This window comes from Augochlora pura, chromosome 3 (genome assembly GCF_028453695.1).
Source record: "Augochlora pura isolate Apur16 chromosome 3, APUR_v2.2.1, whole genome shotgun sequence".
NCBI lineage: Eukaryota > Metazoa > Arthropoda > Insecta > Hymenoptera > Halictidae > Augochlora > Augochlora pura.
The window spans coordinates 25,384,882-25,409,315 of record NC_135774.1 but is presented as its reverse complement, the minus strand read 5'-3'; the positions used below and the strand labels follow the sequence as shown (position 1 = coordinate 25,409,315).

Here is a 24,434-nt window from a genome sequence, read left to right as displayed (position 1 = left end):
CGATAATAAAATCGTAGCACATTGCGTATTCATTGTTCTCTTTTTTCGTGATCGATCGCGTTTCGATCGGTCAGAAATTTATTTCCCCATTGTTCGACGACAGTTGATCGTGCGATCCTTCAATTTTAATTCGTCCACGTGCTCGCTTGTCCATCGTTCGACCCAGGAAACACAACTTTTTTTGCGAATTCAGGGTAAAACGCTAGAAAAACGTATCGCCGATCTGTCATTCGACTTTGACAGAAGCACAAGACGGTTTGACGAGGCACGCATCGTTATTGAGTTGTTTTTTTTTTAGCTATTGACGAACGGCTGACCTCTCCAGAACATACTCGTCAACGTCTTCTGCGTTATCGAAATTACTGGCTATAATTAAACCGTTTCTGATCCATCGAAATCAGAAATTTTATAATAATAATCGGTTTATTTGATTAACGGGAGAAATGCGCACATGTTTATATTAATATAACAATAATAATATAACATATGTATATTAATGTAACAATATGTCGCATCATAAGCAGAAAAAAGATTAAGAGAAGGATTAATACAGTAAAAGATACACTTAATGTATATTAATGTAACAATATGTAGCACCATTAGCAGAAAAGAAATTAAGAGAAGGATTAATACAGTAACAGATACAGTTAGAAAGGAATAAATAATCGAAAAAAATAAATTGGCTATAAATGAGTGTAATAATCAGATTGGAAAAATAATAGAGACGGTATCAAAATTAATAGGGCGAGTTCAAAAAAATATGTATAATTTGACAATGCTTCGAGGCGTGTGAAAAGTTTTACAAGAGATCATTATGAGGTCTCACGTTTATTTATTTATTTAATCGACTGTTAGCATGGCGAAAGTTTTGCAGAAACGACCCGAGGCTTTGATAAATCCCGTTCGCGTCTTATTTACGCATTGTAATTACCGTACGGTCGTAAAGGATTAATCCTAATCGTTAAATTCGCTTGAGCGCAGATATTGCGATTAAAAATCCGCGGTGGCAACGGATTTCGAAAATCCGGTGTCGTGCGAACGCTGTCGGTTCCTTGAAACCCAGACCTTTTGTTTCACGCTGCCGCGGTTCAAAACAAAATCGGTGACATAAATAATCCGCAAGTAAATCACGATTCTTAAATCCGTTAGCGACCGTTATACATTACAGTTTCTGACAACGAGCTAGTAGAAAGTTATTTACCTTGTTATTTCCACCCTTGCGGAAATTACATGCAAAATTAAATAAAATTCTTCCTTTACTGAAAATTTTTCAAAATCTGTTTTTTCCTGTTGCGTGAAAACGGTTTCGAAGGGACAAATTTCTGCGGAGAACCAGGTCCTACAGCTCGTTGTTATGACGTCTAAAATGAAAAGTAAGACGGATCGAGGGATCTACGACGGTAGATCGGCCGATCCATCAAAATTTTGCGACAGAACGGTCGCGTTCTCTCCTCGCGACGCTAAGAAAGGATTCTTGTTTCTCCTGATCGAACTTCCTCTTTCCTTTGAACGAGTTTCGAAAGCGAGAGAGAGAGAGAGAGAGGACGATTGGAACCGACCAATTCTTTTTGAAGATTCCAAGGATTTTCGCGAATATTGCTCGGAATCTTTTGTGTCACTGATAGAAGATGAATCTTTGCGGTTTTGAGAACATTTTTCGGCTCCTATAATTTTTCTAGGCTCCGTAAAGATAACATAAATGTCAGGAATACGACGTTCAGGGCACAAGAATCAACGAAGCCTGCAGAAACATTTTTCCATTCGAAACTTGCTGTTTGCATTTCTAAACGTTCGAAAAAGGACCATTTTCGAGGAAAAGTAATCTGATTAATGATTAACAATTATGACTAATGTGAAATCATGTTCATGATTAATTGTTAATAGACTGTAGATGTTTATGTGAAATTTATACGTATAAATGTGCAAAATATATATGAAATTAATGTAGAATATATACGAAATTAATGCAGAATATATTCAGGACTAGAAATTGTACATGCGAAAAATATGAAAACTATATGTAAATTGTTTCGTTATCAGCACTATTTCCTATTACAAAATCGAATAAGTGGGTCAACCAATATAGCACTGTTTTTCGAAGGTGAGACCTGTTATACATGGTTCTTGTATAATACTACATTCAACCCTTTGCACTCGAAGCCATTTTAACTGTAAATATGATATAATTTTTCTGCCGTACAGTATTTCCATTTTAAGCGACCATGTGAATTTTATATATACTATTATTATATAGTTTCATGTTCAACAATTTTTCTAAAATTGAACTTGTTGTTATAAATATTATTTTAGAAGGTGACGGAATAATTTTAGTGGTGCCTCGGAGTCACCAATCGAGTGCAAAGGGTTAAAAGCGAGTATGAGATTAATAATAATACACTAATTTTCATTCTCGCATGTCCGTAAATTTCTAAATGTTCTATAAATTTTACAGAAACTAAATGCAATAAAGATGCCAAGAGATTAGTCCACGGGCGATTAGAAATTAAAGCGAAGAACGTAAGCATTGTTTCGGTTAATCCTAGACCGCAATAAGATGTGGAGAGATAGAGTTAGGGAATTTTCAATGTCAATTGTCTCACGGAAATTAGATTACTCGCTTTTCAGGTGTTCGCTTATAATCTCCCCGGTCTGCACTCGGGCAATGGGTTATAAATCAACCCCCGTTCCTTCTCGCAGTTAACGGGTAGGGCCCACTTAATTGCAGCAGCCGCTGCTAATTGCACTCAGCTGTGTCCGTATATAAAAGCCAAGCTGAGTGAGAATTTTGTATGTAAAGGAATCTTGGAGGCCGTAATTAACACGACCGAGATGCAAATAATCTCGTGGTATTAACCTCCGACTGAGGCGGTCTTTTCATACTGTTTGGAAACAGTATACCATATCGCTTGCTTGTCCGTTATACGATTCTTCCATCGCGGATTGTCCTGCTTGGAAATTCCCGGCCGAGATTGAAAGAAAATACTGTAAAAGCGCTATTGACAATTGCTTTTGGATCGTGGCAATTATTAAACTTTGAGATACGACAGTGTGTCAGATTCGTTATAGAATGAAACCTATTTTATTCAAAAGGAAATGAAACTAAAATTCTTTACAAAATTATTAATAGCCCACAAACCCTTTTATTATTTAGGATTATCCTTTGGGAACTAATCCTGAACTGTATATCTAATACTCAGATCAGCACTTTTGCAATTTCTGTGTCGCACTTTCTTCATTATTTTTCTACCTTCGTAATTGCTTTTAAATTGGCAATTAATATACTACTGACAAGAAACGAGGATTTTCGTTTTATTCTATGTATTCTAACATATATTTAGTAATGTTTTTATGACAATTGAATACATATAACTCTCGGGAATTTCAATAAAATACTCTGATTATAAAAATGCTTATCACATTTTTAGTATACACATGTTGAAGGAATTCTGTATCATTGGAATCACCCGTTATATTGGAAAATTTTAATAAAAATGCCCTGTCGTTAATCTAAGACTGTTATTTTGTCTATCAATGATAATTAAAAATCTTAACGTTACATATTTAAATATATTTGAAATTATTGTTTTGGCTCGCTTTGACCCTACTTCCCCGCTATGTATACGTTTTTCTATATTCTGCGTTACATACACTTGTTTACTTTACTTTGCTATCCTTTTAACCGACGGCATTACCGTTACCGTAAGAACCTCGTTGTGTAAAATATTTACAAAATTATATTTTTAACGGAAAGATATTTCTCCGTCAATTAAATAAGTTATATCAAAAAACTAAATTTTCCTGTCTACGATAGATAATCATTAGAATTAATATCGATACAAAAATAAATATCAAAGCCCTCCCGTAAGAATCTCATTGTGTGCAATATTTATAAAATTGCACTTGTAACAGAAAGATACTTCTCCGTCAATTAAATAAGTTACATTAAAAAACTAAATTTTTTTGTCTACGACAGTTAACCATTACAATTCATATCGATACGAAAATAAATATCGAAGTCCTTTCTGTTGCAGGAAATTATCGTCGACGAGGGGGTGTCAATTAACGCAGCCGCGAGGCGACGATTACTAAGAATAATTTCACGTATATTTCAGCGAAGTCTGCAAATCGATGGAAAAAGATATTTTAAGCAAAAGTCAAACAAGAACAGCGAGCCGTTAAAGTTCGCACGGATACTCTGGTCTGTTCGTATGTACAAACATTTGCCCGGTCGTGGACAAGGTCTTGGCTTAAACAGCGCGTTCAAATGTTTCATACACAATAATCCGTTACAGTTACCCGGAGAAAGCAATCTGCAAAAGAACAATGCTCTAAGAGAACAATTTTAATTGATCGGTCAAACAAGTCTAAATATAAAGGAGCTGTTCACTGCACAAATCGATTAACCCCATTTTCTTTTTAAATATTAATTTTAAGTGTCAAAGCACTTGGTATAGTCATAATTGTTTATATTTATAATAAATTTCCCTTATAATTAAGATTAACACCGTTAAACGACAAACATTTTTAGGCTACTGAATAATAAATAATTTATTTCAGAAGTCACTTTGATTAACTTCGTACTCTGATGTAAATTGAAGCAATAATGCAACTCAAATGCACTAGCAAGCAATGAATAATAATGGTGAATTTCTTAGCGCCATCTTATCAGAATTTATGTAAAATAAATTAGGCATAGTCTAATTGTCATAGACTCAAGTACTTGTGAAGCGAAATTAATTACTATTAAAAATAATGTTTAATATGGTATATTAGCTATTATATGGTATATAGCTGTTTGAACCTCGCTTTGAATTACATGTTCGACCGATACCTTGTTCGAAATTGTTTTTACATGGATCCTGACCTACAGACGTAAAGATACAAAAGAAAAAAGGCTCACAGGTCGCAGATGTATAGGACGACGTGCAAAACGTCTGCCATCGGTACATAATCGTTAAACGCTTACACAATTCTATTTCCGAGTCTAATAATACAACGCCATTTTAATATTGTTTTCGCAGCACGCACACGGCACAAATATCCTTAACTGTTACTTTGTAGAATTTATGATTTGCAAAAGTAAAGAGGCGAGCGAAAATGGGTTTACATTCCGCAGGAGGGAGACGACAATACCGGGAAGCGCAATTAGCTATTTTAATATTGTCTCTGGACTACGCACGTGGTTTAAATACTCCTACTAATGGCTCCGTACAATTTCTTATCTGCAGAACGAAAGAAAGACACGATTAACTATGTTATCGTTGCCTTTGGGTTCGTAAATAATATAAATATCTCTGATAAGTTGTATAAAATGTCGAGTCGAAGAGACACGCGTCAAGCGTATTCCTCGGTCCCATCATAAATCCATCGAAAACCGCGAATCTGTGGGCTCGTCGTTTCTCTTGCCTCTGTTTACCAATGATCTCTCTCTCTCTTTTTCTCTCTCTCTGGTTTGCGCGCGTGCAAGTAGATTGCGTAGTCGTGTAAACGTCGTCGAGAGATGGGATGATCCGTGGCGAACCGGCAGAAAGTCGGCGATGATCACGCGGCTAGGACCAACAAAGAGGCGAGAGAGAGAGGGAGGGTAAGAAAGAGAGTGATAGAAATAGCGAGAGAAGAGGACGGTGCGATTAGAGAAACGGAGGAGAGAAATAGTGAGGCATCAATGGTCCCGAGCTGGTTTTGTACGAGGATCGTTTTGACAGAAGGGCACCGCGCGCGGCTTTTGGGGGTGAGAGAAAGAGAGAGGGGCGGAGAGGGACGGAAAGAGAAAGAGAGAGGAAGAGAGAGAGAGAGAGAGAGAGAGAGGAGAAGATCTTGGTTGCCAGGGGATGAAGCGGAATAGGTGGCAAACGGAGGGTCGACTCGAACTTGGAGTGTTACAATAAATCAACGAGACGCGATTCTGCGGACCTCCACCCTCGTAACTTCTGCAGAATATATCCCATAGAGGACACGAGGGCACCCGTTGGACCGGCGACTGTCCGTTTCATTGTGTTTAAAGTGCTTCCCGCTCGGATCCGTCGCGTATCAACCGTATAAACAATTTATTATTGCTTCCTGTCGCGCGGCTCTCGCCGTCCGCTCGTTTGTTCGACAATCTCCTGTACCGCGGGGGTGGTTTTCCCGACAGCGACTATCCTTTTCTCAATCAATTTATTTCTAAAATTACTTACAATATTCCACCGACGATCGCGTTGCATTAAATTTAAAAATAAATTAAAAAATTTAAAAACTTAAATTTAAAAATTTAAATTTAAGAAATATACAGGTCAAAAATTTATACATAATTGGTCGAGATTCCTAGACTTGTAACGATACCGTTTTACAGTTGCTACATTATCAAAATGATAAACAACGTTATACAAATACGGATGATTCGAGAAAAGGAAATATAATTTCTTTTTGAAACTAATTACAATTTTTTAAAATATATAGCACAAAGAGTTACGTTACATTTCGTCGCATTTCTTTAAAAGTGTTGCGATATTTTTAACTGTTATCCTTGCACGATTAAAATGCTAGACTATAAATATTCTGCCGGTAGATGCTATAGAAAATAAAAAAAATATTCTCTTATCGACGATGTGATAAAAATGATTCGATAAGAAAAAGGTAAAGGAAAATATGGGCCTGTTTAGGGTTGTATCAGCGATTGACATCGCTATCGAGGATTCCTCCCACTATCCATGAACAATTCTCTTTCTCCGTCGGCAAAAGCCCCGTGGCCGTGGCGACCGATTAATTCCGGACAAAGGGGCTGCGCGCAGCGTGGCGAGCCCTCGATAGGCCCCTCTAAAACCCACCTTCGGCCTTATTTCGAAGGGCGCCTTTTACTCGCTCTCTCTCTCTCTCTCTCTCTCTCTCTCTCTCTCTCTCTCTCTCTACCTCCTCCCTCGTACTACCTCCGCTACCGAACGACCCAATCCCGGTTAGAGGGTGGGACACCATCGACGCTATATAACATGGGGTAAGGCTTTCGCCAAGGATCAGTCGCCTTCGAAATTTCGTACAGCAAGGGTGTCCAGGTCGCCGGAGGGAGCTCCGAACAACGCGGGCGGAAGGATATTTTCTTGGCATTTCTGAGTAGAATATCTACGTGAGCATACAAGTTGGTAGATCGCTTGCGACAGGACTGGAGAGAACAGTGTGGAATATTGTGTACAATCTCCGCCTTCCCTCGTATCGTACTGCCGGAGACATGTGCGATGCAAAAAGGAGCAACACCTTCTTCAGGCCTTGGAATACTATAACAGTCGCTGGAGCGGATCCAACGGGGAGGGTAGACAGTGACAATGAGAAATTAAAGGCGCCCATCGCGAAACTGGAGGAGGACGTCGACAGCAACGCGTCGATCTCGTCGCACGAGGGAAACAGCTCGACGAGCTCGAACGACGACGCCGTGAAGTTTACCCAGCGACGTTTTCGAAGAAGGAGCCAGGCGACACTCGAAACCAGAAGTCCGTCGTGTTCTACGGACAGCGAATGCGTCGAAAGCGGGTGCAGCCTGGTTGCATTGCACAATTCCGCTTTCACCTGCCACGAAAAACCTTCGTCCAACCCTCAAGCTGATTCCTTGGCCGCGGAGCTCTATAACGCGGTTTCGGCGGAGCTCGGTTGCGGTCATCTTCCCATTTCGGCATTTCCCCTGGACTATCTTCAACTAAGAGCGCTCCACCAAACGAACACCTTAGCCTCGTTGAACGGTAGCACCAGCGGGACGCCCGCGAACGTGGGCCTGAGTCCATTCCAGTCATCGACGATCGCAACATCTGGCAAATCCGTCTTCTGCGGATATCCTGGACTACGACTTGCCGAACGACTTTATTCGTCGACAATGGAGCACGCCGTGGAGATGATCCACAGACAGGAAGCCGAAGCGAGACAGATAAAAAAGCTTCGGCCGAAGAAATTTCGATGCGAGTACTGCGACGTCGCCTTCAGCAACAACGGCCAGCTGAAGGGACACATCAGGATACATACCGGTGAGTTTCGCCTTCGTATCAACAAATTCTTTCGAACGATTTTGGGTAGCCGGTGATAGTTAAAACGGCAACGTTTCCAATTTTAGTATTCAATGTTCACGTTCGGGAATTTTTAACAGAAAATGTTTGCCTGGTTCTGTTCATTTTATCGAACTAGAATAAAAAGGTTCTGTTCCTATTTCTAGGCTAAAGGCTTTCTATTCCTTTGAAAGACATTTCCTTGCTAAATATATTATTGTAAAAATATTAAAGTAACTTGATGAGAGACAGCTTATTAGAGATACCTGAAAATCGGCAGAGAAACTAAAATATTGTTTTCTTTTCTAATTAAAGGAGAGAGGCCGTTTAAGTGCGACGCAGAGGGATGCGGTAAATCATTCACCAGAAACGAGGAGCTAACGAGGCACAAGAGGATTCACACGGGATTACGACCGCACTCTTGTCTCGTCTGCGGAAAATGCTTCGGCAGGAAGGATCATTTGAAGAAGCACACCCGAACACACGAGAATCGTGATCCGTACAGAATGTCCGCCGCAGCTTTCGGGATGTTCGGCATAGAAAATGCGCTACCTCATGGACAACCGTTCCCGCCATACGTGTATCCGATTTGACGACTTCAGCGATTCGATCGCGGTTACTTTTCTAAGAGAGCAATATGTGTACATATTTTTGTAAAGCGTGTACATATTTTTGTAAAGTGTGTACATCTGTCCGAGAGATTTTTATATTTATATATTTATACAATTGCGAATGTTTCGATAACCTTGCGACGATGCCTTCGATAAAAGGATTCTACGTTTTATGCAGGATCGTTTGAATCTTGGAAAGAGTGAGAATTGTATTTTTGATAGAATGTGATTTTTAGTATGTTTAAACGATCGACAATCATTGCGTCGATGCTAGTCAAGAGACAGTACACTCTGTGAGAGAATACTGCAGAGATTTTTACATAAATGTACGTGAAAAACTTGACCTGATAATTATATTGAAAATGAGAAATAAATTGTTATCTATTTTGCCACGAACTTCCGACTATTTTCAATTATTAATCGTTCCTTAGATAAGTCTCTGATTTACAGAATATTAAACACTTTAATGTAGTCTTGAAATGTATATTTAGTGTTGGATTTTCCTTGCATTTTTAGACAAAAATATTATTTGAAATAGTTAATCGATATCTTTCTGAAAATACTGTAAAGTCTCGAATAATTTCCAACATTGCTCTTTGACTTGAAAAATCATGTTTAAAGTACTCTCCGCTTGGATCTGTTTCGTATCAACCGTATAAACAATTTATGATTGCTTCTATTGCTTTACTATTGCGATTCTTTTCATTTTTCAATCAATTTATTCTTAAAACTACCTATAGTTTTGCGACAAATATTTCATACTGTTTAAATTATTTACTCTTTTATTTAATAGATAACAATGAGTTTATTACAAATACTGTCTCCTGGGCTTACACCCGATGCTCAGCAGTAATATTTGACTAATATTTAGTAGTCAAAGACATTTTAAAATATGTAGTAGAAAATTTTACATTTAATCGAGCTTTCTAAATTTTAACAAAGCCATTAGTTTTTACAGCTGTTATATGATTAAAATAATAACGAATATTCCGCCGCAGAAAGGAAATTGGACTGGTAGATAACATGATGAAAATTCAAATGATTCGACAAAAAGAATGATAATTTATTCTTCAAACCAATTACAATATTGTGACGATAATTAAATAAAAGTCGAAGACATTTTAAAATATGCAGTATAAAATTTTATATACATTTAATCGAGCTTTCTAAATTTTTAAGAAAGCCGTTAGTTTTTACAGCTGTTATATGATTAAAATAATAACGAACATTTCGCCGCATAAAGGAAATGAAGAAAATTTGACGAATCGACAACATAATAAAAATGCTAATGATTTAATGAACAGAATGATAATTTATTCTTGAATCTAATTACAATATCGCGACGATGATTAAATAGAATTCAAAGAGATTTAAAGATATACAGATGAACAATTTATATACATTTAATCGAGCTTTTTAAATTTTTAACAATTCCGTTAGTTTTTACAGCTGTTATATGATTAAAATAATAACGAATATTCCGTCGCATGAAGGAAATGAAGAAAATTCGACGTGTCGACAACATAATAAAAATGCAAATGATTTAATGAACAGAATGATAATTAATTTTTGAATCTAATTACAATATTGCGACGATGATTAAATAAAAATCGAAGAGATTTAAAAATATACTGATCAAGAATTTATATACATTTAATCGAGTTTTCTAAATTTTTAACAATTCCGTTAGCTTTTACAGCTGTTATATGATTAAAATGATAGACAACAATTGTCCGCCGCATTAAGCTATACAAAAGGAAATGGAGAAAGTTGGATGGGTCGACAACATGATAGAAATGCAAATCATTTAACAAAAAAAAAGATATTTTATTCTGCCAATTAAAATATTTCAATAATGATTACATGATAGTCCAAGAGATTTAATTTATACAAATTTAATTGTGCCTTCTAAATTCTTAACCTTGCTTACATTTTTACGATTCGACGAAGAGAAAACATAATTTCCTCTTAGATTATTACATAGCAGTCGAAGAGATTTTTAAAACATACAATACAAAAACTTATATATATATATATTTAGTTACGGTTCGCACATTTAGTTACGGTTCATACATTTAGTTACGGTTTATACATTTTAGTACGAATGTTTCAGCTTTCACAGTTGTCATACAATTAAAATCATAGACAAAGAATATTCGGTCGCTTGAAGCTGTACAAAATGAAATTGCGGAAATTTCACAGATCGATAGTACGAATGATTACAACTAGTTATCATAAAGCGTGGATGATTACATAATGGTCGAAGTGATTCTAAAATATACAGCACAAACAATACTTGTGCATCTAGTCGCGATTTTGTAAAATAGTTGGAACGTCTATAGTTCCTGCGATTGTTACACGATTAAAACGTTAGACGGTAAACATATTTCCCCGTTTGATGCTATACAAAATAAAATTGCAAAGATTTCACTGATCGACGGTTCGATATAAATGCGCACGGTTCGATGAGCGGAGGCGGAGAAAAAGGGGTGGGATCGCTACGAAATTGTATCAGCGATTGACGTAGCTATCGCGGGTTTCTCCCGCTATCCGCGAACGGTTTTCTTTCTCTGATGGTTTTCCGGCACCCTCGCCTATCCCGTGACAAAAGGGCAAGAGCCCCGTGGCCGTGGCGACCGATTAATTCCGGACAAAGGGGCTGCGCGTCGCGTATAGCGGGCCCCCGATCGGCCTCCCTAAAACCCACCTTTGGCCCCGCTTCGAAGGGCGCCTTTTACCTCCTCCCTCGTACTACCTACGCCATCGAGCCACCCAATCCTAGTCGGAGGGTGGGACACCATCGACGGTACACGGACACGGGATGATATTACACTAAGGATCAGTCGCCTTCAAAAATTTGAACGCGGTCGCAAGATTATTTTCTTGGGAAATCTAAGTAAAATATCTACATGAGCTAACAAGTTGGGAGCCCGTTCGTTACAGGACTGAAGAAACAATATAGATTATTCTGTACAATGTACACCTTCACTCGGATAATACTCCCCGCGAAACCTGTTCGATGCAAACAGTAGCAACCGACTGCCGAGACCGTGGAACACTATAATAGTCACTGCAGCGGTTCCAACAAGGAGTGTAAGCAGTGACTATGAAAAAATTAGAGATTCCGATTGCGAAACGCGGGGAAAGACGACGATGGCCGAGCATCGACTTCGACGTACGGGTGAAACGGTTCGATGAAATTCGAACGTTGTGGTGTTGTAAAATATTACCCATAGATATCCTCGAAGAAGGAGCGAGGCATCATTCGAAGCTCGCAGTTCGCTTTGTTCCCCGGATGGCCGATGCGTCGCAACGAAGGTGCAGGCCGGGTACATTGCACGATTTCGCCCTCATCTTGCACGAAAAACTTTCACCCAACCCTCTAGATGATCCGTTGGTCGCGTAGTCCTATATTGCTGCTGCGGTGGGACTCTGTTGCGATTAGCTTCCCATTCCGGCATCACCTTGGAAAATCTTCAACAAACACAGCTCCACCAAACGAACACCGTAGCCTCGTTGAACGGTGATTCCGCGATGATGCCGATGAATTCGGGATGAAATTCACTCGAAGTGATCGCAGCGTCTGGTAAGTCTGTCCGCCATGGTTATTCCGGACTGAATCTTGCTTGTGGACTGTAACCGCCAACGGTGGAGCACGCCGTGGAGATGCTCCGCGCAGTTTCGCCTGAGGTAGGTCTGACGCGGGCACTGCGACGTCACCTTATATAATAAAGCCAGCTCAGGGAACACGCCGTTACGCGTACCGGTGAGTTTCACCTTCGTATCAAATTTTTTCTAACGCATATATCGAACGTTGTTGTGAAGCCAGCGACGGTTAACTCCTTGCTAACAGTAACCTTGGTTTTTAGACGCTTCGAATTTAACGTTCGAAGGCATGCTCGCGAATTTCGAACTGACAATGTTTCCCTGGTTCTGTTAATTTGATCAAACCAGAATAGAAAATCACTCTGTTTATTACTTCAACCCTTTCCACTCGAATGGCGATTCTAAGGCACCGCTAAAATTGTTCTATTACGTTTCAAAATAATTTTTATAACAATAAGATTTAGATTTAAAAAATTGCTGAGTATTAGAACTGTTGCTATGAGTTACAAGAAACAATTTCATGTGTATAAAATACATTTTGTTGTATAAAATGGAAATACTATGAGCCAGGAGAATTATTTCACATTTACAGTCAAAATGGCTTCTAGCGCAAAGGGTTAAACGATATTTCTTCGTTAATATAATTTTGAAAGAATGTTAATGCAATTTTATGAGATACAGTTTATTAAAGATATCTCAAAACACGACAGAGGAAGTAAAATATTGTTCTTTTTCTAATTATTATTTAAAATGGTCTTTAACTTAATCAAAATTGCGTCGCTAAGAGAGATCATTTACGTGCGATACAGAGGGATGCTGTAAATCATTCAATGGAAACGAGGAGTTAACGAGGCATAGGAGAATTCGCACAGAAGTATGAAAGGTCTGTCGAAAATGCTTCGAAAGAAAGGATCATTTGAAAAAGTATACCAGAATACACGAGATTCCAACCGTGTTATTCCAACCGTATGTGTATTCAATTTAACGGTTTCAGCGATTCGATCGCCGCTACTTCTGTGCGATAGCAATATCTGTATATATTCTTGTAAAGCGTATACATTCGTTCAATTTTCATATTCTTACGGAATTTTAAATTTTTATACTTGTATACTTATATAATATATATTTATACAAACAAGATTATATTATAATAAATAAATTGATATATATTTTGAGACTAACTTACGACTGTTTTCAGTTATTAATCGTTCCTTAAATAATTCTATGATTTACAGAATATTAAACAAATTAATATAATCTTGACACATACATTAAGTGCTAGATTTCTCTTGCATTTTTAGATAAACATACTACTTAAAATAATTAGTCAATGTCTTTATAAAAATACTCTAAAGTCTGTAATAATTTTCAACATTTTTGCCCTTGTTTCTTTAACAAGATAGAATATCTATTCTAATAATTATTTAAGGTTCTATTGAACTTAAATATTTGCCAGACGGTTAACATTAAGAGTGTCGATGTTTTTCGTCAGATCTGTTGCAGAACCTCCATTTTCCCGATAATTGAGTGCAAGATGGCGTCGCGAAAACCACGTGCAGCCCCTGTAGGATGAATGGGGAGTCCCCTTCCCATGGTATAGGACCGTTGTCCCATAAGGGCTGGTTCGAGGGGGATGAGAGTTGCGCCCTTTCGTACCCCGGAAAGGGACAGTTGCCCCCGTGCAAGCCTATCCTCAGCCCTTCTTCTGGTTTTTTCGACGTTGAATCACACAATACGTTCTTGCGGCGCAGCTTGTGGTCGCATACATAAATGTTTCGGTTGATCATAGGGTGGGAAGACCGCGAGGGGTGGTGCCCAGATTGCGACGAGGAAAAAACTTGGATTCAATTAATCCCCCCCCCCTGCACGAATACTCCCGGCTTCTAAATTACTCCGGAGTTTAATTCCTCCGTCATTTTGGCGGGTTCAAAATTACAGACGTTCCGAGGGTTGGAGAATATCTTCTTTCTATTCTAATTTCACGCAAATAGGGCTTCATTTATCACTTAACGAGAATCGCGGAGAAGGATGTTTTTAATTATTATACAGATTTATTTTTTGGTAATATTTGTAATATAAATAATATTGATAATATTGTTTCCTGTTCAATAAATAGTTGAGTAGGTGCAGAAGTACGTAACATGAAGGAGAGGTGTAAATATATTTTCTTGCTTCTATTCTAATATATTAAGGTATATTATAATAATATAAGGTATAAGAGGACTTCATTTATAATTTCATCGCAAAAGGGAATGTTTTTGAATATTGATAATACTGATGTGTTTTCTCTTCAATAAATAATTAAATATACTATTATATTAAATATATTACACTAAATATACTAAACGAACGTGGAAGAAATTCTAAGTGATTTCCAATAGAGTAACTAAGCAATTGAACGAGCTGTACTTTTAAAAAATCTATAGTCAAATAATAAATGAATATATCACGTAATAACATTGAAATTATCCGCTTGCAGGTCCTCGTTGCTCGTGCAGTGTGCACGGACGGAAAACCCCGACGGCATAAGGATAAAGTACATCAGATTCTCACACTTGGATACGCAGATTTTCGGTAGCGCTCGGCGGGTAGAAGCAACCCTGCTGGGACATTCGTTCAAGCTCGTTGACACCCCCCTACCGATTTGCAGATATATGACAGGCCTCCATTCTCCCCATCTTCATCCTCCCTTATGCTTCTCCGGCTTTTGTGCAAACTGGCGAAATAACTGCATCACGCGTACGTATAGCTTTGATCGAATCATTTACATTTCGCACCCCTCGAAATTTACTATTTTAATTTCAAGCTTTAGTAGCTTTCTATAATTTGAAACTCTAATATATTTCTTTAACTTAAAAACTTGGTGTATCTTCTTAAATTTAAACTCTAGTATTTTTCTTTAACTTAAAAATTTGGTGTATCTCCTTAATTTTAAGCTCTAGTATTTTTCTTTAACTTAAAAATCTGGTGCATCTTCTTAATTTTAAACCATAGTATTTTTTTTTTAATTCCAAGCTTTAGCATTCTTGTTCATTTCAAACGTTACTATTTTTTTTTTATTTTCGAACTTAGTATCCTTTCTTAATATCAAACTGTTTAATTATTTCTAATTTTTCCTTTTTAATCGGTTTTTACTTCCGTGATCTTTCACAGGGAGTCACCCTCTCCTGTACTTTTCCATCGGCACTAGTGGCTAGAGAGGGTGACTCTACGGACCAAACTTGAACGATCGCATAAACGTGCCCCGGATTACAGTGATCCTCGGGCTCCTTAATCTCGGATTATACCGGTACGCTTTGACGTGCTAACACAATTCGAGGAGGCGTACAGCAGGTTATTGTTTTGAACAAGGAGAATATTTTACAACCCTGACTCTTAACTTCCTGTAACTTACACGTCTCAGAAATAACTTGCAATAGTTTTTGAAGCGCGAAAAATCTCTCGGAAATTGCAATTTAGTATTAATGGTCCAAAAAGCTTTCGTAACGTGCTGTAAAACCCATGTAATGGAACAGTCGTGCAATTCCCCGGCATTTAGAAGATAAATCATCCTTTTTCCAGGTCGCAGGGGCAAAGAATCTCTCGCGCAGCTATTACTCGACAACATCGGGAACATTCACCGAAGAACGCATTCTCCTTTCGACACCCCGTGGACGTTTCTATAACTCGTGACTATTAAAAGGAACGCGAGAACTCGGAGAGCAGGAAGAACACCCGGTGGGAAGACACCATTACTTTTATTCCGTATGATTCAACGCCTCGCTTATCGCAGCAACAACCAGCGAACAAAGTCTTCGCGTGAAACGCGCGAACAATTCTTTCTCCCGCCATCTCGCTGCTTCGCTTACGCAGAAATTCGTTGTACAGCCATAAATTACTTCCTAATCAATTTTATATTATTTTCAGGTCTTCTACAATCTAATTTCTGCACGTAGAAATTAAAGAGCAAAGTGCCGCTGTTTTATTTTTCCTGAATTAACATGGCATCGTTGAAGAAGGCGTACAAATAATATAAATAATAATTAGGCTGACGATTATATGCATCTCTAGCGAAAATTGGTGAGCGAATATGTAGAAAATATTGAAGCTACAGAACAATTTAAAAATGTTGTTCCATCGTTTTCAGTTTATTGCAACTACTAACAGAAGGAACACGCTTTCGTGTAACTTTCTTGCACAATAAAAGCACGAAGATTCTGCATTGAAGCGCGAAGATCAACAGTCTAGTAGCAACGACGCACCGTCCAGCGACATGCATGGGTTGCCAGCATGGTGCCCCGTAACTTTTCGTCGTTTACAAAATATTTAGCCCCTAATACGCCTCGTCCAGCCGCGCAGCGTCCCCCGATATTCGGTGCAGAGAATCGGCCCAGGGGACAATTCGTGGATCGACGGTGATCCATATATCAGGAAGTCAACGCGCTACGGGTGTGCCAAGCGTCCCGGTGAGCGCGAGGATGGTCCGTCGACGGCCACCTGAACCGCCGTTTCCACGACGGGGACGCGCGTTTACGGGCCTCGGGCACCGAGAGACGGCTATTAGGGGCTAAACGATTTTTAAACGGGGCTGGGATCGAGTGCCCGGGACGCAACAATGACGCGAGCAAACATTCCGATATACAGGACCACCCGGAGGGTACTGCAGTCGCTTCTGCAAGGCGCGTTGCATTCGTCGATGCAGGTAACTTTGAGATTCTAAAGACGAAAGTCGCGGAATCTGCAGAGATTCGGCTGGGGGATCGAAAATGTTTCCGTCTCGCAGACATTTTTATATACAGTACTTTATATATAATTATAAAGTATTTTTTATATTTTATTATAAAGTATTTTTATATTATTATATACAGTACTTCTCGTTAACTTTGCCCCTCCATAGGATTGATGAGGAATTGTTCGCAGGTTGAACTACGAATATATTTAGTTTCGTAGAGGAATTGTTGACTTCCTGACCCATGCCGCAGTTTCTAAATTATCCTAATAGTTAAAGGATCGAATGAGGATGTTCGTATACTCTTTGAATCACTGAACTGTGAATAAACTCTTTCAGCAATGAAGAAGAAAAAGTTTTAGAAGATCAGCTGATTCATTCCATCTTCTTTTTTCTTATATTGTGGAATTAACGAATAATTGTATGCAAGTTGATTACCAAAGCATTAAGATCTATGTTCATAGAAGAATGAATATATGCCACAGTTCTTGAAGTATTCGAACAATTAGGGGTTGAAAGAAGATACAGAGGAAGCAGATTAATTCTGATACAGAAGTCAGAAGTATCGCGGCAGCGATCCATGTCACCCGACAATGGATCTCCGGCGACACCGATGATCCAGGAATTACATTTCTCTCCATTCTAGGATTATCGTCACGACCGGGGAAATCTCGTCAGGCCTCCCACGACATCACGGATTCCGGCGTCACACGCTTCGCTGAAATATCGTTCCAATGCTACATTTTTTTTTCCGTCGTTTCCTCTTAATTCCCTGACACGAAAAAATGGGACCTCGGTGGGCGGATGGCCAGTTCACCCTGGAACAGTGAATGGATCCTCGGATCCATTCAACCACGCACCTGACTCCCGACTTCTCCTTGGTCGTGAGAATCGCTCCAGAGACTTTTCGAGATCTCTTTCTTCGGACGCGTTCATTCAACGCCGTAGAAAAACCAGTCATGGAAGATCCTCTTCGTTTTTCATCCTGAGTGTTGCGAGAATGGGGAATAGTGGTCAGTGGGGTTGCCTAATTGTACGGGAGACCATTTCCATCGGGGATCGCCTGGCTCTGGATTCCTCCGCTATCGTTCTCCGAGACTCGCGTCTTCTTAATAATAGCAATAATGCATTTGTTAACTTTTAAGCGCTGTTCCGTAATTTGTAGAGTAAGCAGAAGTTTCAAAAGTATTATCCGAGAAGTGATTTCTTCAAGCCAATGACTTCTAAATATTTAAAGCAAATTATACTCAACGCTGTATTCGTCCCTCCGCTTAGCCCCTTGCCGTACCATTTTCTTTACAATCGTTGATAAAGTACGGCAAGGGGTTAAATAACCTTTTAGCGTTCTTTTGGTGACTGCGAAATCCCAGAGTGCATGAATTACAAGGTAGATGTAATGACCACCCGATTGGGTAGTTTAACAATAGAAGTTTGGGAAAAATTATTCGGAGAACTGCTAAGCCAGTGTCAGGCGATTTTAAGGATTGGCTCCAATAAAATGTGCCCATTCGTTAACCGTTAATTACACATGCAACTGCCGGAGACACTCGAGGAACGATCAGTACAACGACCGTTACGGTTATCCTCGAAATCTATTTACCTACGAAATAGATCAATGGCCGAGCGCTAAGGCGTCCACGCCCAGAAAAGGGCGCGTAGGGTACCTGCCGCGCTGTTCAATAGGAAGTTAAGTCCCATCGATCCTGAGGATGCTACCTGGCCCGAGGCAAATTGCTTGAATGAGCCGGGAGCAGTCAATGGATCGCCTTGGAAGCTCGATTTGCCTCGGATCTCTAGTTAACTTTAAGATAACAGCGACTGTCACAATGAACTTGAAAATAAGAATATGTATATTGCTGTAATTACCCTTCCCTCGACTTCTCTTCGAAGAAAATTTTCCATAGAAGGAAAAACATTGTAAAAATTGATCACACCTTGGGATAACAATTACAGATGAGTGAAGTACTGTTTATTGTGTCCAGAATATTGTACAACTATGGAGAATCAGCAATCGTCCGAGGTCTTCCCCTTCTTCTTTCCGCAAGGCGTCCTCGCCAGAATCTCTTCGCACTCGTTCCGCTTTTTCCTCTTCCTTGATCTTTTCCTGCCTTTCTTCTTCGCCTTCTTCGGTTCAACATCTTTCTCCTCCTCTTCCTTGAGCACTTCGAGCGCTTTAGGTTTGGTCGCCAAAAGCAGAGCCTTCTCGTGCTCCAGCCTCATCTCCTTCGACCAAGGCCGAGGCGTTCGAAACTCGAGATCGATATTCTGCCCATCCTTCGACTTCTTCCACACCCTGAGTCGAAATATATTTGGATTCTCCTCGTACATCCTCTTCGGTGGTTCGGGCTCCTCGACTTCCCCCTGAGGAGCCTTCTGCGCATCGTTTTCGAGGTCCAAACCCTGAGGAAACAGCGTCAGAGTTCGATTCTCCGACGGCTGTCCCGGTTTCTTCTCCTCTTCGACGACGTTTGCTCGAGGATCCTCGGAGCAGTCGCAGGGTGGATCGAACTCTTCTTTCGGTGGCTCCTTCTGGGTCCTTATCACCAGTTTATTGTTGTTGATTGTGGCCTCCAGCTCTTTGTAGGGGAGGCCACGTTCAGCGATGTCGGAACGCACCTTGATCGGTGGAGGCTCCTCGCACACCGCGGGTTTTATCGGACAGCAGATCGGTTCTTTGATCTTCGGACGAGAAAGGATCGATTTCAGGTTCTTCGATGATCCGCATCCAGCTACCGGTTCGGTCTTCTTGCTCTGCTTGGTGGCGCAGCAAGGGGAACATGGCGGTTCCTCCTTCTTCGGCGGGCAGCCGCATTGGCGAGTCGCGATCATCATCTTGCCCAGGTGTTAATCGTTCTTCGGGGGGAATATAGGGTTTGTGTTGAACATAGTGAAGGGTTTTTGTTAGTTAGGTTAGTTGCTTGAGTGCCATGATGGGTCGGTTTCTATAGTCATCTGAACTTGCTCGTAGATCGATTCCTCGATCAACCCCTCGGCTAACCTTCCTCGCTAAAATGGAACCAAGAATTATTCTCTAAATTCCTGTCTATTTTATATAATTGTTTCATGTGATAAACAGTTTCAACCATACTAAAGTAACATGTACGCTTGTCCACCGATGCCCCAGGTGCCATGCCCACCGGAATGTCCACCCACAGACAAGTCGAAGAACGTAGGGGAAAAGTACTATAGGGAGATCGGTACCGCGATGGTGGGCAATCAGCTGATAATCCGCATGGAACGAGAGAAAGGTAGAACGAAGAAATTAGGCGACTGGATTCCACCGTGCGACTGCGACGTCGTGGAGATACAGAGGCCTTCTAGCAAAGAGGGGCCGAAGATCCTGAAGGGGCCCACCAACAATCAGATCCTCTTTCGAATCCAATCGAAGACCCATACGGGGAAGAAGGACTGTCCCAGCAGCAAGCCTCAGGGCATCTACTACGAGGTACGGACAGTCTAAATGTATTTTTCGCATCGTTCGTTGCACCTCGAATGTTATCTTTAAGGTTGGCCAATGCACGGAGGGTCGAAGCAAGGACGATAAATGCAGAACGTTCACCATCTATCCCGTCATGGATGGACCGTGCTCGCAGGAAGTGCACACTGATCGCGTCACCGAAGGCAACGAGAACGTGTTCATGCTGAAAGTGAAGAAGAAGCCCGGACCTGCCGACGAGCCGAAGAAACACATCGAGCTGGAGCTGAGAACGCCACAACCACCTCCTCAGCCGGTATGCACCGAACCGGAAGTCCCTCCGGTTCCTAAGGAAGTCTGCGACGAGCTAGAGAAGTCGAGAACGCAAAAGATCCAAAAAGAAGAACCAAAGAAGAAAGCGGTCAAGAGGAAATCCAGAAGATGATAACTCGAGGAACTAACTAATCTGAAAGCAACTGAAACTAATTTTGTGAACAATTGTTGGAAATACAATTTTTCTAATGAAGCATTCTTTTGAGATATATGAAGTTCACTGTAGCATTCTCTGAACGTTGGACAAGTGATTTTTTAAATTTCAAAACATTTGAATGTCGCATAATTTTCAACTAACTGAAATTATTCAGAGAAGAAATTATTGTCAAGGAACGCCTGCATTATACAATTAATGCAGATTATTTCTTGTATGTACTCGGTAGTACTACTACTAATACTTGGTAGTACTCAGTACTGAGTACTACTATAGTACTCAGATATTACTTAGATGTTAAGACTGACATTTACAAGACCATAGTTGTCATTTATTCTAGATCAAGTTTGTGGTAATGTCGTGTAAATGGGTGACCGAGGCTCGTTTCTCGGCTCGACGTACAACTGCTGTATCTTCCTCTCGGAATTGTGTCTGGCATTGAAGTCTCTGATGGCTATCTTCGTCGCGTCAAGATCACTGGTATCATCCAGTATCTGCACGATTTTCTGAACGGTCGAGTACTCCATCACCACAGCTGATTTCGCCTCGGCGCCAGTCTGCGAAGCTTCGGACATTTTTGCAGCGTCCTCCGACGTCCTTCCTGTGTCCTGCGACATCCTTCCTGTGTCCTGCGACATCCTTCCTGTGTCCTGCGACATCCTTCCTGTTTCCTGCGACATCCTTCCTGTGTCTTCCGACAATCTTCCAGCGTCCTCCGACATCTTGCCGTTCTCCAATATCTCCCAGATTTCCAAGGTTTCCGATCTAGACGATCGAGCGATTAAAATCTGCAGTACAATAATCACGTAGATTGTTCCTTACAAGGAAGTCGCGGGATCGGCGCTGTGCGATTTGTTTCCGAACCAGTTCTTCGAGTTCGATTTCGTCTTCAGCTTCGAGTTCCGCCTGCTTTTAGCCTCGCGGTGCGCTACGGAGTTGGATCTGTCCCGGTCGTTGCCGTTTCCGTTCGCAGAGCCGGTCAGGGCACTGTTTACAGAGTCTTTCTCGCTGCCGGTTTCACGCTTCGGTTTCTCCACCCTCTTCGACACCTTCGCGTAGGGGGATCTCGGCTTCGGCTGAGCGTGTCTGGCGGCCTGGCTGGCTGGGTCTCTTCGGAAACAGCATCGGTGTGTGCGATACTGCCACCTGTCAGATGATTGACGGTAGATTAGGATCGAATCTTACGTTGCCTCGGTGCTCGATGGAAATTATTCTTACGAGACTGGGGATTGACAGTAAAAGAAATAAAGCTATCGGAAAGCGCGATAGTTGTTTATGATGCATTTACCACAGCGCGCACGTCGTCATCGTCGAGCTGAACATGAAGAGGCAGTTCAGAACCGTCAGGACGATTAACGGTTCCAACATGATCGAAAACACTTCTGCCCCCGATCGCGATGGTTAAGACTGGCTCCGGAAATTTGGAAACGTCAAGTGCTGGCAGACTACTGATCGATTTGTAAATACCTGACAAACGGCGGTCGATGCGATTCGATGTACCGGGACACCGATAAGTGTGCAACTTGGAACGGATCCGTATGCAGAGTTTTGCTAATTCGACTTTATAATTTAATTACGTAAGGATTTCAATTGCGCAGAAATTCAATTACGTTGTAATTCAATAACATAAGCCAAACCTGTCTGATAATTCAATTACTAATTATATTAATCAAGAATGTAATTCAAATCAAATGCAACCGAAGTACAGTGTAATTCTGCGTATTTTCTTCTCCATTATTATCTATTAATTTATTATTTTTGGATTCGTAATTTAAATTCTTTTCTTTCTTTTAATTGAATGGAGATCTGAATTACGAATTATAATGTTGAATTACAATGATAATATAATTGCTTTATTTTATAATTATAATTCCTTGAGTAATTCAATTCTGCGCAATTCTATTTGGAAGACTAAATACACGATTCAAAGGGAATTCAGCAACCGCTAGTCTCCCCGAAAGTAGCATCAATTTGTCCCAGATTCGCAACAGGAGCGCCTCGTCCCATCAGTATGCGTAACGCGCAGGTAACGCGTCAGGACTAGGTGAGATAGGGAGAACCGTACGGGGCCGCTATAGCTGTCGACAGGGACCGACAAACCCCGCAGAGACGTATACCTTTCCACGACGGGGGTCCTCCCGGCAGCTCTTTAGAGAAAAGTCAGCCACAAAGTGGCACAAAGCCGCCGTAACCGCAATATAATAACGAAATCTCGATATCCCTGGCATCTGTGTGATTATAACGATGATATTACCGTGCACGGTGTCACAGATTTCCGTAACGTAACAATGAAACTGCGGCCAGGACCACCCCTCGTGATCTCACCACCTGCAGCGCGTCCTAACGTCGATTCATTTATTCCTGTCGGCGATTAACGTTATTAACGAGCCGCCGATGATGGCCGCGGACGTGCCAATTTCAGGCATCGGGGTCTTCTGGATCCCTCTAACCGGAAGTCAACGAGGGCAGGTGTTGTTCAAAATTTCTCAGTGTTTCGTAATCGGGGGAATCATATTTAAATTTTGCTAATGTAAGAAGCAAATAACTTTATCATTTAAAGTGCAGTAAATCACTTCAAAGAGAAGACATTCCCTTAACAAAGTTATCTAAAAACGAATTTCTTAAAAAAATGGCTTTATGTCAAATGTTGAATTTCGTAGATAGATTTAAATTCGTAAAAATTATAGATTTAAATTAGTAAAAATTGTAGATCTAAATTAGTAAAAATTGTAGATTTAAATTAGTAAAAATTAAAGGAGAAAATTAAATTACAGGCTGTAAAAGCTTTGCCCTTTGAAACAAGCACAGATAAACTGTTGTACGATTTTTGTTAACAGAATTGCAGCAATTTGAATGTTGACAGTTCCTCAGTGTAAAAGTTTAATTTCTGGTGTAGTGCAGGAAAATTGCATTGGAATGTAGCCGAAGAAGGGAACAGCCTAGGTAGTAGTACTTTGTACCTATGGGTAATCACGAGTGTGCAAAGATCAGCTTAATGACGACAATAACGTCAGATGAGGACAGAGTCGCGCAGGAAGAAGGATTGCCAAAGGCACCGTGCGAAAATCCCGAGTGCCTCGAGTGTCCTCGAGCGTTCACATGAATTATCGCCGGTTCTTTCAATCTCGAAGATGTCCACCCTGAAGATCCTCATTCACGGGAAAGATTCGTTCCAACGTACAATATCGCGGTCACTTGTCGTCCTATTCAGTCTGCGACCGCAGAACTTTTCTTTACGACCGTCAGGAAAAATCAACGGTGGACGTCCACCTACCGCCGCGATCATACGTGTCACGCTATTTTCCCGTACACAGCGCGATCATGTCCTTTTTCTGGCTACCACCTAATTTATTGACCGCAGATCCATTGTCCGGGCTGGACCGACCACACAACGACACCTTTATGAACTCCCACGACAACCGCGATTATGAACCCTCTACGGTCTCTTTGCCTGCCCTTTTCGCTTCTGACGTCTTTACTTTGTCCCTGGGCTCTTTAATCGGAGTGAGTTATACTCTCCGACAGCAAAGATTCTTCATATAATAATAATAAGATAGCAGCGATGGCGTAAATTCACGTTGGAGCTATCGGGAAGATTAAACTG

The 24,434-nt window shown here is 40.6% G+C and overlaps 5 protein-coding genes across 15 annotated transcripts in view; 3 read left to right on the top strand and 2 right to left on the bottom strand.

The window, feature by feature from the left end:
* Rab3-gef (Rab3 GDP-GTP exchange factor) overlaps positions 1 to 24,434 on the top strand; it is a 61,260-nt gene that overhangs the window by 22,087 nt on the left and 14,739 nt on the right. The gene's annotated exons all lie outside the window — the stretch shown is intronic.
* Positions 5,649 to 9,010, top strand: LOC144479057 (uncharacterized). Its single transcript, XM_078197548.1, has 3 exons — positions 5,649 to 5,731; positions 6,976 to 7,985; positions 8,319 to 9,010. Exons 2-3 carry the CDS (start codon positions 7,202 to 7,204, stop codon positions 8,594 to 8,596), a joined length of 1,062 nt encoding a protein of 353 aa, XP_078053674.1. The 5' UTR covers positions 5,649 to 5,731; positions 6,976 to 7,201; the 3' UTR covers positions 8,597 to 9,010.
* On the bottom strand, positions 18,933 to 19,760 carry LOC144467964 (uncharacterized). The gene has a single exon (XM_078176997.1). The coding sequence runs from the start codon at positions 19,758 to 19,760 to the stop codon at positions 18,933 to 18,935; it is 828 nt and encodes a 275-aa protein (XP_078033123.1).
* On the top strand, positions 20,026 to 20,788 carry LOC144468020 (uncharacterized). Its single transcript, XM_078177125.1, has 2 exons — positions 20,026 to 20,373; positions 20,435 to 20,788. The coding sequence occupies exons 1-2, from the start codon at positions 20,026 to 20,028 to the stop codon at positions 20,786 to 20,788; spliced, it is 702 nt and encodes a 233-aa protein (XP_078033251.1).
* LOC144467553 (uncharacterized) lies at positions 21,172 to 22,198 on the bottom strand. Its single transcript, XM_078176410.1, has 3 exons — positions 22,119 to 22,198; positions 21,653 to 21,976; positions 21,172 to 21,595 (listed from the first exon to the last, which is right to left on the bottom strand). The coding sequence occupies exons 1-3, from the start codon at positions 22,196 to 22,198 to the stop codon at positions 21,172 to 21,174; spliced, it is 828 nt and encodes a 275-aa protein (XP_078032536.1).